The 20,298-nt window shown below is 46.8% G+C and overlaps 1 protein-coding gene across 2 annotated transcripts in view; it reads left to right on the top strand.

Annotated features, from left to right (window-relative positions):
• The window catches only part of LMF1 (lipase maturation factor 1), a 182,816-nt gene that overhangs the window by 24,282 nt on the left and 138,236 nt on the right, over nt 1-20,298 (top strand). For both annotated transcript variants that reach the window (XM_034065788.1, XM_034065789.1), the window contains one exon: nt 120-130. In XM_034065788.1, the coding sequence (XP_033921679.1) occupies nt 120-130 (11 nt within the window). The remainder of the gene's footprint in view (nt 1-119; nt 131-20,298) is intronic.

The raw sequence follows: 20,298 nt of genomic DNA, 5'->3' as shown, positions 1-20,298 counted from the left end.
GACAGATGTGTTTTGGAACAAAATGGGTGAAGTTTGAAATACAACTACCACAAGTTGTAGGTTTCTGCAGCTCCACAGCCAAGACTTTAATTTATGTTTGCTTTTTCTTTGTTTTGCAGGTATTCCTTTGGTAAGTGAATAAAAGAGAACAAATCTGCACTAGTAATGTGTTGAGGCATTTGTGGGTATGTAGCCTTTACATTAACTTGCTTTCTCTCTCTTTCTCTGTCAAATGTTTGGTTGTTTTCTGCCTTTCACTGGATATGTTTCTGCCCCTATGCCCTTAAGGAAAGGAAAACTGATGTGAATGCTGTAAATTGAGATTGAAGGAGACTTGGTGGAAGGGTTCTGTAAGTACAGCAGTGTTGTTTGGAGGGTGGCATTAAAGATGGATAGTTAAATAAGGCAACCAAGCAAAGCAGGGTCTGAAGGACATCCCTTGGGAAGGAACCTGTTCATCCCAAATTCCAGTTCCCTTGCCATTGGTGATTTGTATGAACATCAAGAAGCTTTTACTCATATCATCTGCTTTGCCACTAGTGTGAGGTGCAGGTATTACTCCCTTGGAGGTCTGGAAGGTTGGTTCTTGCTTTGTACAGTTTGGGGCTTTTCCAGCATTAAGTATTCCAACCCATAGCTGGAATCTAACTGGAACCTTAGAAATCCTGGTAGAATATGTTCCTCTCTGTGGAAATATCAGGAAAACTGCTGGTGGTGGTCTGATTTGCTGGGAAGAATGTGGTTTTTCTGATGTAAGGCACAAGGATAAAGTCCATTTGTGCCTGTGTATTGTGGAGGCTTGCAAAAGTAGTGACTGAGCATCCTTCCCTTTCTCCCTTGGTGCAGGGGAAGGTGTCCCTGCCCAGGGCAAGGGGATTTAAACTGGATGAGCTTTAAGGTCTTTTCCAACCCAAACCATTCAATGATTTTCCTGTATCTGCCTCCTTGTTTACCAATAGTTGTAATTGGTTAAAGTGATTGAGCTGGTTTATTGTACATGGTGCTTCACCAAGTGCAGAAGCAGAGGAGTATGGAGACTTGTTTCCACCCCTCTGTGGTTTAGATGATACTTTCACACTGGATGTGGGTGTTTTAATACAGCATGAATACAGACTTCTGTTGGGTTAGTGAGAGGATGCCTGTCTTAGTTTTAACTCAAGCTGCTCATCTCCTGTATGTGTGTTAGTCTCTCACTGATGGTTGTAGGAAAGCTGCTTTTTGCAAGCAGTGTTTTATCTTTCGTTGGCTTTTCTTTATGTCCCAAGTGGATAGTCACCCTATGAGGATTACTGAAGTCCTTTGTACGCAGTAGGGTCTCTCCCTCCCTTGTTTTTGGCTTAAGGGCTACTTCTGAATAAGATGAATGAGATGTAAATCTTGAGTTACTTTTGTTAGAATACAGGAAAACCACAATATTTTTGTTATAATATAGCTGAAACAACAACATTGTCATCCATTGCTCTAGAAGTCCATTAAATATTGCTGAGCACTGGAAGCCTTATTCTTTGGGAGCATCTACTTCAAAGCAAGAGCTTTAAAAAAAGCATTATTCCTGGAGAGATCTTTGTAAATGCTGACTGTTTCCTATTCCCCTCCAGGAAGTGTGCTCTTTTTGATGCATCTTAACATGGATTTTGGTAGCCTCTATTAAAACTGCAGGCTGTCCCTATGAATTTTAAAGAGCTCCAGAGTCTGGAAATAACAACAAGCTGTTAGGCCAAATGGGATCAGCCGGAATTGCCACAGGTTTTGCTCTTTGCTCTCACTCCTGTCAGGTAACAGTTATTAAAACCACTCCTCACTTCAGCTGTGAAGCAGGCATGCAAGAGCTTGCACAGTGCAAAGCACAGGCCACGGTGGACTCTTATCTCTGAAGGGTGAATCGGTGCTTGGCCCTACAGATGGGGTTAGAGCTGTGCTGAAATTAGCTGAGCTCTGATAACTTCTCGGCTTTATTTATTGTTATTTGGGTGTAAATTTGGCTTTAGATGTGGTGTGGTTCGTTTCAGCAAGTGTGGGGTGGGTTTATATGGGGTCTCTCCCTGTGAATAGGCACAGCTCAGGCAAGTGACGTCCCTTGATGGTAGCTTTGATGGCTCCTTCTCCTCCCTGCTGCTTTTGACAGGGCAGTGCTCCTGCTGTTGAGTGTGGTCTGTGCTCTGGAGGGACTGCTTATTGGCCAGAGTGATTTGCTTTTTCCTAGCTGAGCTGAGGCTGTGGGAGATGGATGGATGGATGGATGGATGTGCTGCCTCTCCGGTGGAGCACACCTTCAGGGCCAGCAGCCAGGCTGCTCCCAGAGAAGTGACCTTTTGTGGCATCTTCATCCCAAGCTGAAATCTCCCCCCTGGCCCTCTGTTGGATCCTCTGTCTAGGTGCCTTGGTGACCTGTGTGTGCCACCACGAGTCAGCTGGCTTTGGTCCTGGATTAGCTCCAGCAATGGCAGGTCTCCCTCTCTCCGATGGTTGCAGCTGTGGTGCTGGGACTGGAAGGAACCAGCAAGATTAACCTGGTGTTTTGTCCTTTAAAATGAAGGACATTTCCCTCCAGGCTCAGAATGAGACCAGAGCTGTTTCAGCAGATTTGTGGTGTTGACAGCCTGGCTTGTTTCTGACCCTTTCTGGGCAAGGATGTGCTCTCCTAGTTGATGATGCTTCTGTCTGAGATACCCCAGTGGAAGCCTGATTTAATGGTGATTTATTATCTCTCTTCTAGCAGAGGCTTTGAGAAGATGATGCTCTTTTACAGGCTTTCTTTTCTTCTTTCTTCTGTTCTGCCTTATGATTGTGTTAAGTAGCCCCAGATACTCAGAAGACAGTTTGCTGGCCCTGAGTCTGTCCTGAGAAACTGGTCAAATGAGATAGCAGCAGGGAGCTAAGCAGAGCTGCAGAGAAGCTGCAATGATCACATGAGTTCTATGGACAGTCACATCCCTCTGGAGAGGAAAATTCCAGGTGTGAGGTGGGAAAATGACGTAACTGTCCTGGGAGATCCTGACTCCACATCATCACCTCCATGGCCATTGGATGCCTCTCGGAGCAGCAGTTTGGATTCCCAGCAGAAAAGACAGAAATGCATCTGTTTACTTGTTGGCTATCTATGGGATCATTAAACAGGATTGAGGATGGAGAAGCAGCTGATCTGATTTGACTCCTGATGCACAAACGTGTCCTGTTGGAGCCAAAGCAAATGTTTCCTTGGGGATGGTTCCAGCGTGCCTTGCTCCTGCACACTTTGCAGGCCAACTCTATGGTTGGAATTGAAGCCTATTTTAAAAGGAAGAGCTTTTTTTTCCTCCCTTTTATAGTAAATTTTCTTCTTAATTTTGGTATGGAGAGAAGACAATCACTGAAGGTTGAATTTAACTTGTTTCTTTCCCATTATCTGTAAACGTGGAATAAGCAAATAATTTGGTTCCTATCCTGCCTGCGCCCAAATTTTATATTGCATCTATTATCTTAGAATTTAAGCTGAAGTGTGTTTTGATTAGAAGTAGAATAAAAGTTGAGAGCCGAGTGTGTGTAATTCTCCATCACTTGTTAAACCCTCACTCTTCACTGCAAATTGTTCCAAGGAGGCTTTTCTTTTAAGAGGTCTTCAGGGATCTTGAATTTTAGATGTGCATTGACATAAAATGCAGTGTTAGAGTGCACAGATGGGTTCTTGCTTTTGCTGTTGAGATTGAGATGTCTCTGCTCTGTGAGTGAACGTTTGCACTGTACTGGTGAGCAGCGTGGCTGTCATGGGAGGAAGCAAGGGTAAGTTGAAGTGACTGAGGTCAAACTTCACTAGTGCAGGTCCAAAAGTGAACTGAGGTGTCTGGGCTCACACACTGGTTCCTACAGACCATCTGCACTGGTGGTGGGGCTGAGACTGCCCAAGTACAAGAGGATTCAGTGGCAGAGCTTTGCTTTACACATAGCAGCACCCAAGTGTCACACAAGCAGCCAGTGGCACTTGTCACTCCAGGAGCTTGCTGTGCAGATGATATATGGGGAGATACCAGCAGCAGGACATGGAGCATAGGCTGCTCTTATTGCTGGAGCACTTGGTTCTGCTCACAGCAGATGATGGAGCTGTAGCATGAGTGACCCAACGAGCCCTTGGGAATCTCTGCAGGGCTGAACACCCAGATGGCCAAAGGCTGCTCTTTCTTCATCCTCCTCCCATGCTGACATGGGAGGGATGGAGCTACTGCTGCCCAACTGTTCCCTGTTCCTGGCTAATATTGTGATCTGCTGCTCCTATTTCTGGTGTAAGAGTGGGAAACTTTTCTCTCTGTCTTATTAAATCTATTTTTCAAGCTGTCACTTAACCAGGTCTAGTGACAGAGTCGGATGTTTATGTGGCCCTGGACACTTGAACTCTGGTGTTTTCAATCACAACAGCACCTTTTGCCAGCCGTTCTGAATTAAATACTCCTTGTGACCTTTTACCCTTGCCGCTCTTAAATTCATGCTTTAAAAACAGCTTAATGAGGGGTTTACTGGCCCAATTGGAAGTTTTTATTAAAACCTATTAGTGTGCTGGAGTAGCCTGCCTGAAGGAAACGATTAGCCCAAAGCAACTAAACTCGGAGCTGGCCCTTAGCCACACCAGGTTTGCTCTAAACTGTTTCCAGACCCATGTTAACCCTAACACTGCAGCTTGCATGGTATTCATATCCTTTGCTTTAATTTATAGCTTGTCTCATTCTCTCCCCAGCCTTTCTCCATGTTCACGAAAGCATTTTGGTTTAATGTAATTAGACCTGCGTTAAAGGGCAACATGCCTTCAGTCAGGCCTGGCTGGTTTGAGAACCTCAATTAAGTGGAAGTGTTGCCCCAAAGTCCTGTGTTGATGCTGCTTGGGGAAGGAGCTGCCCTATGGACAAGGTATGGAGCCCCCTTGGACAAAGCCACGATGCTCCTGGGGTCTTGGTTAAGCTTCCTGTGAGGAGCATCCCAGCATGGGCTTGGTGAGGCAGCTGTGCTGGTGAAGCACACTGGGGTTTGAAATGAAGCTGGTTTCTGTGTTGACAGCCTGAGTTGGGGTTGTTCAGCCTGGGAAGAGGAGGCTCTGGGGAGACTTCAGAGCAGCTCCCAGTGCCTAAAGGGGCCAATGGGAAATCCGGAAGAGGGGCTTTTGGCCTGCAGGAATAGGGCAAGGGGGAATGGGTTCAAGCTGACACAGGAGATTTAGATTAGTCATTAGGAGGAAATTCTTCCCTGTGAGATTGCTGAGGCGCTGGCACAGGGTGCCCAGAGAAGCTGTGGCTGCCCCATCCCTGGCAGTGCTCAAGGCCAGGTTGGACACAGGGCTTGGAGCAGCTGCTCCAGTGGAAGGGGTCCCTGCCCGTGGCAGGAGTTGAAACTGGATGAGCTTTAAGGTCCCTTTGAACCCAAACCAATTTGGGATTCTGTCATCTGGAGAACACAAACCTTGGAATAATGTGCAGGAGCTGGATGGAAATCCCAGCTGGTTTCTGCCACTAACCTCCAGCTGGATCTTGGTTTGTTTGCCCTATGTCTGTGTTTTATATTCAAAACTGGGCCAGTGGTTTTTACCCATCTTAAAATAAACTTGACAGCACTACTGAAGCCCTGTAGCCATTATCTTTGTGATCTTGTGCTCTTGTCTCCATGCAGCCAAGTAAAGCAGGCCAGAGCTCTGACTTGGTAAGAAAACTGCTGTCGTGAGCCCCATGCCCCAAAAGTGCGGAGTAACTATCAACTGTGTATGTATTCCCTCCCTATCCAAGTGCCTGGCTGCTTGTCCAGGCTTTCTGGGATACCACAAGGTTTTTGGAGAAGAGTCTTCCAGTTCTTTTATATATATCTATATGTGTGTATATATATATATGTATATATATTTGTACAGGAGCTTGTCTGTATATATCTACTCCTACTGAACTGAAGGCATGTAATAGTACAAAACATGAAAGCTGCATTAAAGGTTTTGCTGGGGATGTGCTTTGTTGCCTGGCTGTGGAAACAACTGTCCACATGTTAATGGTTCATCCCTAAGTTAATGATACATTACCCAGGGAATCACTGCTGTATGTATTGAATGCACTCGTCAGGCTTTGTGGCTTTTGTTGTAACCCGTAATCAGAGAAGGCAATCTGAAGAGCGAGACATGGACTGTCCCTTGGAAGAGTGAGGAGGATGCCAGATTCTCCCATAATAAGATTACAGACAGTGAATACCAGAATTAATATCAGAAATGATTAATTAATATCAGATTATATTACTTAATATCAGAAATAAAACAGGGAGTTGCCAATGTACCAAATAATTGCTGATGAAGTGATGAAGCTTTATGTTCTGAGGCACATTTTGAGCATCATAAAGCACAAACCAAAGAGCAGTTGGTCCCTCTCCACACCGTACATTCCCTGTCACCTCCTGTCTTTATTTTCCCTAGCATATGGATGCACCAACCTTGGGAGGTATCTCTTAGAAAGAGTGTTTAAGGAAAAATCTGCCATTAAAGTTATTACCCTAAAGTAGCGCCTTTGATTGCGGCAATTATGCAAATGGGTTCAAGGGATAAAATACTTCTTACCAAGGATGGGTGTAAATGGTGGTGCTGGAACAAGCCCATCACGTCTTCAAACAGCATCTTTCCATGCAAGTGACTTTGTTTCAGCTGTTTGCCACATTGCCTGGACGTTGACCTGTGGAACTGATGAGCAGCCTGCGGATGTGATTCTATTTTCACTTAATACAGGAATGCAAGTGGGTGGAATGGGAACGCTGGTCTTGCAGAAACTGGGAAACCCTTTCCCTAAGCAAATTGTTTCTCCACAGCTCTTGGGACTGACTTTTGTCCTAACCCTCATCAAAAGGAAACAAACAGAAATGCGTTTTGCAGGCAGGAAAAGGCCGGTTGGATTTGGTGACTTGCAGCAGCTCCTTGGTGAAGGCTCTCCCTTGGCATTAAGTTACATGAAATTTCCTCCAGGATTAGGTTTAAAGCAGAGAAGTTGGATCCTTGTTTCCCATAATTTGGAAAAGTGTTGACCACAATAAGAAGGCGAGAGTCTGTTGTGAGAGATTTAGCTTAAATTCCAGAGGTATTTCCTATTCCAGAGGAGGCCATGGAGCTGCTGCAGGGGCTGGAGCATCCCTGCTCTGGAGCCAGGCTGAGAGAGCTGGGCTGGGGCAGCCTGGACAAGAGAAGGGGAGACCTGAGGGCAGCTCCAGTGCCTACAAGGAATGACACTGTGGATCAGTGATGATTCTGTGGATAATGACACTTTGGTTGTCCCTGCAGTATTTGTCCATTGTCAGAAATGCCCAGAGTCAGGACAGCTCAGGCACATCTGGATCTGGAGGACCCAGACCTGGAAATGAAGTGCAGGAAGCTCAATACACCTCAAAAATGGGAGACAGTGAGGGTTGTTTCCCTGATGTTTAGTAAGAAAGACAAGTTGGGGAGGATCCAGTGAAAACAACGGATGAGCTCCATGACAGTGCTGGCTTCAACAGGCTGACACTTCTCAGCAAGGCGCTGCTTAAACTCCCTGTGCTATCGCCAGGCTTTTGATGGGAGGAGGATGAGAGATGGGCAGCGTTGTCTTCAAGGCACACATCCATCCAAAGTTCAGGTCTGGCATGGGAGAACAAGCCTTATTTTTATTTTCCTCTTTTTCTGAAGTTAAATAAACCTTGATGTGCAGAAGAACCCCTGAATAACAATAATAAACTGAAGGACATCCAAGGAACTGCTGGCTGCTTTATTTTCCATTAACCACACTGTCATTTTGAACGTGTCTCTGATTTATCTATGGCTGGTTAACCATTCCAATGCCCTTTTGCTGACCTGATATATATCACATGGAAGTTTTATGGCAGTAATTTATAGAGGATGATTACAGCTCTGAATGTACAGGTTTGGAGCAGCGCTCTTCTTGAGGATGGTGAGTCTTGTTGGGTGTTCCTGAGGGTGTACGATAGAGCTAGGAATTAAGGCTCAGGGCTTGGCATCTGTGCAGCAAAAGGAAGTTGTGTGTGGAGCTCAGAGGAAGGTTATTATAAGCCCTTTTTAAGGACTCCAACTCATATCAGGGTATCGTTCGTCCTTCCTTTATTCTGGATTTGATCTGGAGTGTGGAAGTTTGAATAGGAGTCCAAGGCTTTGGATGCTTTCCATGAGGAATGTTTGATGAGCAGAAATGCACTGCAGCTGGGGTCAGGTTGAAGGATTGAGATCTTCTGTCTTTCTTAATCATGGGATTGAGGAAGCTCTTTGGAGAGCAGATCTGCTGTACCCTGAATGTCTGTGTAGAATCCCAGCTGCTCAAAGGCAGACGTGGAGAGAGCACCAACCATTGGAAATGGCATTTTGGAAGTGTAGTATTCCTGCCTGTTTGTAGCTGATACTGACTATTTTTTGGCCATGCATTAAAACCCAGCATTAATCCATTGACGTGGATAAAGGGCTGGTTTCAAGACACGTGTCCAGAACGTTCTCATCTATTACTGTCTCCTTTTCCTTGCTGGGAGGAGGAATGGTGCAGGGTTTTGGTTTTCCACCTCTTAAGTTATCATCTGCAGGGTATTTATGTGACTGCTCAATGCTGCTGAGGGTTGATGCTAAAGAGGTTGATGTCTTTATGCTGACAAGGCCCTTTTTGAAGCACAAGACTGGGTTTTGAAGTTAATAGCATTTGCTGTGTTCTCTCCACAGTTAAAGACTGGTAGAAATACTGGCGTTGGGGAATGGAGTGAGAGCCAGAGGTCGAGTTTGATCTTCCTCTAAGTGCTGGACTCCTTGATGTGCCTGGAGCAGGGCACAAGCTGTCACTCCTCACTGTCTGTGCAGGAATTGATGCACAAGTGACTGCCCACATGAATGGAGCCGTCTGTGGATTTCTTGTTCAAGTTCCTTTGTCCTAAAATGTTGGTTCCTTGAAATGGAGACTGTGGGAATGCATTGGATTGAGTGGATTTCTGCATCAGAAAAGTCAAGTCAGTGTTATGAAATCACTGCAGCTCTTTTTGTTGGGCTGGTTTTGAATGGGAAAAGCAGGGTGAGGTAGCTCAGAGAGGTTTAATGTATAGAAACTTAGGTATCAGCTGCATGGCTCGTAACAAGAAGTGTTTGTGCATGTGAAAACATGGAATTCTGCAGCACCTCAAAGCTGAATGAAGATCAGATCTGTAGGTTATTAACAACTAGAGATACTGCATTTCCTTGCCTCTCCCTGGATTTAAATGTGAGCAAATGGGCTGAGTTATAGGATCCCAGACTGGTTTAGGTTGGAAGGGGCTTTAAAGCTCATCCAGTTCCAACCCCTGCCATGGGCAGGGACCCCTTCCACTGGAGCAGCTGCTCCAAGCCCCATCCAGCCTGGCCTTGTGTGTTGGGTTGTATCTCAGATGCTTACTGAGTTTTCTTACTGTCCCCAGAGCATCTTGTTTGACTGTCAGGAATTTCCTGTGGCAACCGGGAGCTGGAATATCTGTTTTATATAGGATTTGTGGGCATCTTTGCACCGAGAGCAAAGCTCCCACAGAGCCCCGTGTGCTTCATCACTGCTGTAGTGGGATGCCCCTATTTTCCAGCACTTGAGTATTGCAGGTTCATGTTATCCTGTGTGATTTAAGGAGAATGCTACCTAGCCAAATCCTTCCCACCACCTCCTCGCTGCATCCACCATATTCCCTTAAACCCTTAAAAATGGGATTCATTTATTTGTTTTTAGTCTAGAGCAATAATTTTCTCATGGCTTTCTTTTCCGTCTGGAAGCTGGGTGAAACCGCAGTGTTAAGCCATCCTCTTCCCAGTCATTTATAGGAAGTGAGCGTGAGCCAAGGTACATATTTTATGTTAGTCAAAAGAGATAAGTGTCAGGATTTCAAAGTAAATTCCACCCTCCGGTTTCCAGTGCTGAAATCTCTGCTGTACCTTGGCTCTCGTGCTGTGATTCAGAACAGTTGGTGCTTTTAGTGCAACTCTCTTGTGATTTCCTATTCTTTTGGGGGTGATGCCCAAAGAGAAGGCTTCTTAAGGGGAGACCTGAGAGCAGCTCCAGTGCCTAAAGGGGCTGCAGGAACCTGGAGAGGGGCTTGGGACAAGGGCCTGTAGGGACAGGCCAAGGGGAATGGCTTGAACCTGCCCAAGAGAGGGGAGACTGAGCTGAGCTCTTAGGCAGAAGCTGTTCCCTGTGAGGGTGCTGAGGCGCTGGCACAGGGTGCCCAGAGAAGCTGTGGCTGCCCCATCCCTGGCAGTGCTCAAGGCCAGGTTGGACACAGGGGCTTGGAGCAGCTGCTCCAGTGGAAGGGGTCCCTGCCTGTGGCAGGGGTTGGAGCTGGATGAGATTTAAGGTCCCTTCCATCTAGGCCAGTCTGTGATAATCCCTCTAGGAGAGCTCTTGAATTGCAGGGAAACTGAAGGTGGGGAAGCTGCAGAGGGTCTGGCTGGGCAGGGAAGAGGAAGGTGCATGATGCTGTGCTGTATTGTCTTGGAATTCCTTGCTCAGCAGAAGGATTAATGCCTGCAGGAGGTGGTGTCTGTCCCCAGGGCCATGTGCCTGTTATGGAAGGGGACAGGCTGCATTATTGGTGGGGCTGGAGATGGTGCCACTTGCCTGGTGCGTGTTAACTGCATCTTCCACGTCCTGTCTCCCGTGACATCAGGTAGGGATAAACCTTTCCCCATGGTGCTTCCAGGCCTTTATGTAAAGCTGCTACATAAGAGCCAGAGGTTGCTGCTCAGTTAAGGCACAGTGCCTAAAATAACAGCGTTTTAGTGGTGGGATTTTGATCTCTATCCTATGCTTTCAGGCTAGTAGGTGATTAAACCACCATTAGAAGCAGACTCAACAGCTCCTGGTTCTAGCGGAGCAGGTAGCTGATGTGTGGAGGTTTATGAGGTTACTTCTGCCTTGAGTTACCATTTATTATAAGCATTTATGAGGGAGGAGATCCGGGGTGCTCTGGTTTGTCTCATGCTTGTCTGAGCCATGTCAGGTCGTGTCCGATCCAGCCACTAACCTCGAGCTTGGCTGGAAGAGCTGCAGGATGGAGCCCATTGCTGCTGTGCGTAGGAAGGACAAGGAATCCCGAGCGGCTGGCTGTGGTTTTAGCTGTGCAGCCTCAGCCTCTCAATGCACATTGCTCAACCTCCCTGGGGCTGGCCTGGGCTCCGACCTGCCTGCCCAAGCCCACGCTGGGATGGCTTCCAGGGATGGGTGGGAAACAGTGAAGGCAGGAATGGGTCCTGCTGCTGGGTAGATAAGGGTTTTCTGCCTCTGCAAAGGAGGTGTTGGGGCTAGTATGGGGTAATGGCACTTGCTCACAGTGCCATTGTGGGCATTGTAATGGCATTGCTCACAGTGGGGATCTGCCTGGGAGCTGAGCCTTGGTTCCAAGGGGAGAAGTCACCCTGTAGTTCCCCAAGCTACGGTGGTATTTTTGTGTGGAAAGGGTGAAAGGAAAGCAGAGATGATCCCCCCAAAAACCAGCAGGATGGGTATATATATATATACCATGCAATAAGTCAGCAGCAAGCAATCTGGGTGCAGGGTAGGGAGGAGACATCAGGAAGGCTCCTCTGGGGGAAAGCAGCAATGGGAAAGGTGAAGGATGAGGGATAGAAAGCAATGGGGAAAGGGCTCTTGTGCCTTGTTTGGGAATGCTGAGGTAATGGTGTTGTTTCCGAGCAGGGAGCTGGAGCATGTGGCTGAGCTCTGTTCCCCCTGTGATGTCTCTGCTCAGTCTCACAGCTGCAGAAGAGATGCTGTCAGCGATGGGAGCACCGGGCGGCTGTAGCTATGGGACAGCCATTGGCTGTCACCCGCTGCCACGGGGCAGGAGGGGCTTCATTTCTGCCTTTGAATGCGGTTTGGTAAACATGAGATTCCAGGTGTTGATCTGGAATAGCATCCGTGCATTGGATCTGCCCAGCTGGCCAGGAGGAGAGCTCAGCGCAGAGCCAGCATCACTGGGCTGCTCTGCTCTGGTGGAGGCAGAGCACTGGAGGAATGGGGAAAGGCAGTGAGGGGAGGGGGATGCCAGGGACATGTCCAAAGGGATAATGCAGAGCTTCATCTCTTCTGCCCGTTGTTAAACTTCAAAATGCCACTGTTTGTCATCTGCATTTAGCTGATAAATGTATTACATTCTCATTTACTTGGCTGTCTTCTTAATATGACCTCTTCTGGCTTATTCAGCTTTTCAAACAGACGTGCCTGATAACTAACAGCCAGGGAGAGGAGAAGGGAGCACTTTACAGTTGAGATTCAGTGCTTTAGATTCAACTTTAAAGCTGAGCTCCAGAAAATCCAGCCAGAGGCATTGATGCTCACATGGAAATGCATGTGCCTTCATCCAGAGGAGCTTACCTGGTGCCTGGGAAATGCCCAGGTATGATGCTGGAGCTGAGCAATGCGGAATGGCCTCTGGGCTGTGATTCCTCCAGGCTCTGGCACAGGGCAGCATCGCTCCGCACTGATTTCCACACTCATATGGATCTGTGGGCACAGCATGGAGATCTTTGTCCTAAAAGGCTCCGGGATTTACAGCTGTGTTGGTTGTATTGCCCTTGGGAAGGGAGTTGGAAAGCATTCAGGGCTAAGAGCTGTCTTCTTGCCTGTGTTCTTGCTGCAGAGTGGGTGAGGTTCAAACCAAAGTGTCATTTGGGCTTTAAAACCTACCCCAGATAGAAAGCAAAACTAAATCCACATCCTCAGGGCTTTCTGGTGGGCTGCTGGGCCTTGTGAGCAGGGCTGCAGCTCCTTCTGTGCTCGCTGGATACACTCCTTGCTCCCTTGTTGCAGTGCTGTGTCAGCCCTGCAGTGATTGTCGATGCATTTTAAAAGCAAGCAGCTCCATGCATGGATCTCCAGCTCCAGGGACATGGGGAGCTCTGGGATCTGCACGGTGAATATGGAATATGGATAGTTAAGCAGGGGAATTTGGCCAAGACTTTCTGGCACACAGCTTGGACAGTTAGAATAATTTATGGTAATGTTTTCCCATCTGTTTGTTATTATTAGCTATGAAGCACTGAGGTTGTGCAGTCTTACCTTTGGGATTTATATCCAGAAGGAATCACTGTACCTTTTCATGGAATACCTTTAAACTCTTAACTTATGGTTACGGACAGCGTTTTGGACTTCTCCTTTGTTGAATTGAATGCAAAACCTCCTGACAAATGCCACTCTTTAAGGGTCAGCACTTTCCCTTTGGAAAATGATCCTGTACATGAATATCCTTCCCAAGTGATTTATTTCACTTCTAAATCCTGGGTTGCCAGCAGCTTCTTTTCCTGCTTGGGTTGTACATGGAAGAAAGTAGCTGGGTTTGCAGTTGTGTCCCTGCCTCAGAAAGCCATGACCTGTGCATGCATGGAAGGCAAAACAGGCTGTATTTGTACTGCTGTGAGCTAAAGGTTCATGTGATTGCCAAAAGTAACTCTTGCTGCTGATACCCACTGCCTTGAGCATGGCGTTTGTCACACATCACTTTGGGGTCCCCCTCTGGGGCCCCCCTGTAATGGCAATAACTCCACAGACCACCAGGCATCACCAGAGATTGATGAGAATTCCCCTCTCTGCAGATGCATAGGTTGGAAGAGGATCTGGGCTCTTCCTTTGGAACAAAGCACTTCTTCACTCCTTTAGGTCAGGTTTGCTGTGCTCCATTCTCCTTATTTCACATTTCTAGAGACTTTAAAACCTGCTTTATCTTTGATCTCTCTGCTTCTCCTGCCATGTAATCATTTAGAGCAGGACATTGAGTCACGCGAAAACGCTATTGATCCCTTTTAAATGGTTTTCTACACCGAGCAATGCATTTATTGTAGCATCAAAGAGAGAAGAGTAGGGTTTGTACAGAGTGATTTTGTGTGTAGACGTTCACTGCACGTGGTACCATTTAAAATGTGCCTGGTTTATAGAGTAATTATTTGAACAAATAACACAGGTATTTTAGGATTGCTTCTGGTTCCCTTACCATGTTTCACATGATTTTAAGACACTTTTGCTCTCTTCCACCCAGGCCTTTATTGGTGTGAGCATAGCCTGGCCTCAGGTGGATGATAAATCACCAGGGTAAGCAGGGCTGGTGTTCAGGCTACCTTCACACGTGTTTCCAGTTTGGGATATTCAGCCCCCAGCTTTACTGACAGGTTTCCCATTAATGATGGAAAGCTCGCATCAAAGCCTGGGCAGTGCTTTCTATTGATGAAATAGAATGCATTCTTTGAGGGACTGTTTTAGTGGTGTTTCCATTCACTTGCATTAAAGCAGGGGCAGGGTATTTCCCCCTGCTTTGGGGTATGGATAACCATTTGTATGGAAACTCCCCGAGTGGTCCCTGCTATTTTGCATTTCCAGGTTGGCTTCACGTTGCTGAACAACTTGCTCCCTCGCTGGATCTCTCTTTGTTCTGGGGCACGTGCGTTTTCAGCCTGAATTAATAACACCAGAGAGTGAGGACAGAAACGCCAGTGATTAATTCATATGGTTCGTTTTAGGCACTGAAGTCATTTGGATTTCTTACAGTGGGGAGAGCCGAGCGGGTGTACGAGTCTTGTGGTCTTGGGACATATGTGAATAGCTGCTTAATATCGGTTGTCACTCTCCCGGGTGAGTTTTATTCATGTGGTTGATTTCAGTGGTTTATATAAGAATGTAAAAAGCTGCTTCTTCAAATGAGAAGCAAGAACTCTTAATGATACAGTACAGAATATCCTCCCAAGTGAATTGGATGTCACACGCATGGGAAAGCCACCACCCAGGTTGCCGGCAGCACAACTGTGGCTGCTCGTAAGGGCAGAGGAAAATCTTGCTCTATGTTGTGTTATCATCAAACCACCGAGTCCTTCCAATTGGCAGCTCCTCAGCACAACTCAGGGAATGGTGATGTTTATGGGAAAACATGCTGCTTTGCTTCTCCCCTCCTTTCTTTACCAGGAAGGCTTCATGGCATTCGCAGCTGTGCTGTAGAAGGGAGTCATTTGGGGGTGCTGTTGGGAGATGTTGGCTGGAATGCTCAACCTGTATCTTCAGAAAGCCATAGCCTGCATTAGATCTGTGACCAGAGGTTGCACAAGCATCAGGACATCGTTGCTGATAAACTGGCTGTGCCAGCCCTGTGGGTTATCACCCAAGGGATGGGATGTGCAAACTGAGCCAGCCCATGAGCCATGCCTGGGCCATGGTCAACTGGGCTCCTCTTCACAACAAAGCAGCATGAAGGCTGTTACATCTTTAGGAGTCTATACTCAATGTCTGTGGTCACAAGCAGATCAAAAGCTGCTCTATTTGTAGTCTGGAGAAGAGGAGGCTTGGGGACCTCACTGCTTTCTACAACCTATCTAAAGGAAGATGGAGTGATGTGGGTTGGTCTCCCAAGGAACAAGGGATGGGACAAGAGGAACCGGCCTCAAGCTGCACCAGGGCAGGTTTAGATGGAGCTGAGGAACAATTCCTGCCCCACAGGGTGCTCAGGCATTGGAACAGGCTGCCCAAGGCAGGGCTGCAGGCACCAGCCCTGCAAGTGTGCACACAGCGTGGAGATGAGGCCTCAGTGCCATGGGTTAGGGGTGGCCTTGGCAGTGCTGGGAATGGTTGGACTGGATGAGCTCAAAGGGCTTCTCCAACCTGGTTCATTCTATGACTTTATGATTCTATAACAATCATAAAGAACATCCCCAAGAACCCATTTCCATTGGTTTCAGTTTTGCAGCAGAAGCAGTCAGTGGTAAATGTGTGCCGGGCACTCTAGGAAGTACGGAAAGGGCTGATGGCTTCAAAAATGCATTCCTGGCCCCAAAAGCCATACCAGCTGAGCTGTTGGACAATGTAGAATGGAAGATAGCATCCCGTGAGCATGGTGGTGGAGCTGCTTGTTTGGTTGGGTTTGCTGTTATTGTGTTTTGGGGTTTTTTAATGATCTCCTGGCTAGAGGAAAGCCAGGGCTGGGTTTAGGGTTGTCTTTATTGCTGTGTTTTATTGCTGACTATGGGATGTAGACATGAATAAAAATAGAACTGTGAGGCTTAAAATATTAGCTGTTGCTTCATAATGTTCCTCTGTCTGGAGCTTCAGGGTTCCTCCATGGTTCTTTCTGGCCCTATAGTGCATAGGATCATGGAATGGTTTGGGATGGAAAGGACCTTAAAGCTACCCAGTTCCAACAGTTGTCCAGACCCTGCATCTGGAGGGGGTGACAGAAATAGTGTCATTAATTCCTATCAAGGGATATTGGTTTGATGGATGAGGCAGAAAATGAGAAAGGAAGAGTCCTGTGGTTCTAAACCCACCGGTGCCACTGCTGGTTCCTTCCTTCCTGCATCCCTTTGGTGCCTGATGTGGTGGTACCTGAAGTGCAATGCAAAGCGCAAAGGATGCAAGGGAATGGGTAAACTGAGGCAATGGCACGGCCTGAAGGAGATTGTGGAGGACCAGAGGCTTCCCACAGAGCATGCAGCACATGTTTAACCTTGTGTAGTCATTCCTGCAGAGGGCAATTACACAGTTCCTTTGCCTTGGGTAAATAGAGATTTCAGTGAGCATGAGTTTGAAGTGGATGTTGTAATTTAGGGAACATAGATCTGTATTAATTCCCTTTCCAAGATCCTTGATCGCTCCCTTGATGCTTCTCCCATCAAGTTATTCTCTTGACAGTTGAACGTGACAGCTCAGGGCTCTCGGGAACATTTCCTCCTGTCCCAGGTGAATTTGGGCTTGGAATGTGCATCAAAGGAATAGCTGAGGACAGGCTGCAGAGCTGCTGTTTCTGTGGCAGTGTGTGCACAGTGCACGTGAAAGGGGAAGATGGAACATTTGCTCAGGACCACTTTAGGCACCAAACTGGTTTTAGGTCCTGGATGTGCTGCTGCCCTCCTGCCACAAAGCACAGCTGGGGATGTTTTACTCCTCCTCTTCCCTCATCCTTATCCTTTGTGCATCTTTGTGGTGGAGCCCATCCCGCCACATGTGATCCCCATGTCTATGTCCCGTGGGCAGGAGACTCCCATTGCCCTCGCTGGGCTTTTGGTAAGACCTTTTCAAGGTGCATCAAGGTTTGACCTGTTTCCAGGCACAGGAAATAAAGGGTCTGGAACGGGTAATTTATCCTGCCCTTCAGGCGAATGGGAGGTAAGTATTTGGCATCTATTGATGCTAACGAAGATGTGTTGGTAGGTGCAGTTTCCACTGCAGGGAAGCATGTTCCTATTTTCATCTCTATTTCCTCTCTCCAGGTTTCCTGCAGCCCCTTTAGGCACTAGAGATGCTTTAAGGTCTCCTGTTAAGGAGCCTTCTCTTGTCCAGGCTGCCTCAGCCTCAGCCTGGCTCCAGAGCAGAGCTGCTCCAGCCCTCGCAGCATCCTCATGTGCTCACTCAAGCAGGTCCATGTCTCTCGTGTATTTCGGAGTCTCTTTTAAACCCCTCATAACCAGTTAAAACAACCAAACTGCAGCTGTCAAAATAAATAACCCGCTTTGTGTTTCTTTAGCTGTTTTCTTACCACTCTGAAACTGCTTATCCCTAAAAATGGAACCCACAGTGATGCTTCCAGTGCTGGTTCACATTAATGGGGGTCTCTGTCTCCAGCTCTTGCCAGTGTCTGAGATTTTCAGGTTTGATGGTATCTATACACATGGTGAGGAAACATAATGAATGGCATCTTCGTAGGAGCAGTACTTAATGAATGTCATATGGGGCTGTTCCTCAACGTAAACCTGATCTATATTCATCCTTTTTTATCATCTCAAGCCTAAACTTCTGTTTCAGATGCGTGTTATAGTTGGGTCTTTACCTCTGGTATTTTGCAGGTTGTAAGCTTTGACATGGTGGAAGCTGCCCTAGGGCACTGCTGTGCATCCACATTTCTTATGGGGAGTAGGATGTTAGGATAAACTGAGGAAAGAGCCTAAAGAAGTGACCTGAGATCCTAAGACTCTTGTTTCTCCCTCCTCTCAGTGTCACTTAGTCAAGACCAGTGAGTAATTTGATCATGGTGGGGAGTTTCTGTGGTAGAGGGAAGAGACAAAATCAGGGCAATGTTTGGGGCTGGTTTATGGCAAGAAGAAATAGGTAAAACTTGGTGGCTTTGCCATGCTGTAGTAATTGTGACTGTTTCTGGGGGATGAGGTGAAGAGGTCGTCATCTGAAACCTTCACATCAGGCCTGCAGTGTTTTAGTTAGCTCTTCTCTGATGAAGATGGAGATGCAGGGTTTGGTTCGAGGTGGCTGAGAGCATCCTCCTTCCCTCCCTGCCTTTGAAACCCATTAACAGATTGGTTTAAAGGTGTCCAAAGGACACTTTGGCTCTGTCTCAAGATGAGTAATGATGGGAAGAACACCAGCTTTGACAGTGGGTGGGTTTGGTAAATTGTCCTTGGTACGTGGCAGCAGATTCGCTGGGGAGGTTTAATGTTTCCTGCAGACTCATCTTAACAGCTGCCCACAGATCCATTTGCTGTAGCTGAAAATAATTATGTTGAAGTAGTTCTGATTTCTCTTACTGTTTACAGTTTTCAGCCCGTTATATGATGGTTTAGTTGCTCAAGCCCTGGATTAAATGATTGCTGATCTAGTTCATCTCTTTCTTCCTATCAACAGGGAGATTTCAGGTGTCAGAAGACTTGGTGCATAGTTCAGGTCTCTGACCATCAGCAGTTCTGCCTGTTTGTGTGTTTGCTCATCTCTTTGTACTATGCAGGGAGAGAACAACTTCCTAACGCGGTTGACTTCTTGGCATTTATCCTGTAATTGCCAAAAAACTGTTGTTTCCTCCTACGTATCCATTAGATCCTTTAAAAATCAGATGGGTTTTGAAAGCAGCTTTTTGATTTCCCGAGTTCCGTGTTTGGTCTTCTTTCCTCCTGCTCCCTCTTTCTTCCTTTGTTCCGGGAGGTTAAAGCTGTGGGTGTTGAGGTCCCATTAGTCATTTTGGTCACTTCTGAGCTCATCAGGTTGAAAAATGCCTGCATGAAACCGTTCCTGAGTTACAGCAGATTTACATCACCAGAGCTTCGTTAGAGTCAGTTGGGTTAGTGATGTAGCTGAGTCCTGTTTACTTCAGCTGGGATGGAAGGGATGTTCTAAAGGACACAGCGATGTCCATTTTCCTATGTAACTGTAATCCAGCCAGTTTTCACTCCAGACAGAGCAAATCCCCTTTTGGAAGCGGAAAATTCCTATTAAAGGTACTGCAGTGGTTTTTCTCATGCTGTCTTGTATAAATAGTATCCTGCTCTTTTTTAGTTGGCTGGTTATGGGTTATATTAAGGTTTTGAGTGAAAAAGATGGTTCAGAAATGTAACTGAAAGCTCCATGTGTGGGTTAAAATAGTTCCTGGTGTTTGCCACTGCCAAAGGAAATGGGCATCTGATGATGGATGGTGAGACCATGACCATGGCCGATGTCATTGGTAAGAACACCCCATTGCAAACCAGTGTGCACAGTTGTGCTCTCCTTCTCTAGGACTCCTTTGTAGGACCTGTAGGATTTCCTCTCCTGCACTAGGATGGCCTTTCACGTTCAACCTGGCCATAACCTGCTCATGGTCTTCTCATACGTTACCTTTGATATTACACCTTTGATATTACACCTTTGTTATCACTCCTGTGATCCTTTGGGGCATTGGATGGGGGTGTCTGCCTTGAGGTTAATCAACTGTTCAGCCTCTTTTCCCTACTCAGTATAGATACAAACTGTACTTTAAAGGCAGTACATTCAGGAAAGCTTTGGGAAGGCAGAGATTTTACATGGGAGGCCCACTTCAAACTGATGGGGAAGCCTGATGGGGTCATCCCTCAGTGAGCATTTATCATCATGTGCAAACCCTGATGCTAAAACACGTGCTTGCATGAGGCTCAAATGTGATTTCTCCAGGGCACTGGGAGCCTCACATGATACAGCAGGGGAAAACTTGTCTAATATGCCTTTGATTTGAAGGCTTGCTTTCTGTCTGCTGGCCAAAGAGCTTGCCAGGTGCCTTCATGGTGTTGGGTTTAATTTGTTCTTGCTTCAAGTGGATGAGTGGGGATGAGAGTTTAGAGATGGTGAAGAAAGGGGGCTGGTTGAGCTGTTAGGCTCAACGTTGCCATGCTACCCATGTTAGCAGCTGCTGATGGTTTCTTAAGCTGCCAAAGCAGCCTGAAGAGAGATTTAACACCCAACAGGCACCTGTTTTTAGCGATTTAGCTCTGCAGGCACATGGCACAGTGCTGAAGGGGTCCTGTCTATAAAGAGCAGATAAAATGTGTTCAGAAGGTTGCTTGAGAAGATGGGAATTTGTTGGCTTTCTGCTTCATTGTAGGGATTTTTGGTGGAGAGTAAGGAGGGGAAGCCC

The sequence above is a fragment of the Melopsittacus undulatus genome, chromosome 8 (assembly GCF_012275295.1).
Source record: "Melopsittacus undulatus isolate bMelUnd1 chromosome 8, bMelUnd1.mat.Z, whole genome shotgun sequence".
NCBI classification, from domain to species: Eukaryota; Metazoa; Chordata; class Aves; order Psittaciformes; family Psittaculidae; genus Melopsittacus; species Melopsittacus undulatus.
The sequence above is the reverse complement of the archived record's forward strand: the minus strand, read 5'-3'. Positions and strand labels throughout refer to the sequence as shown.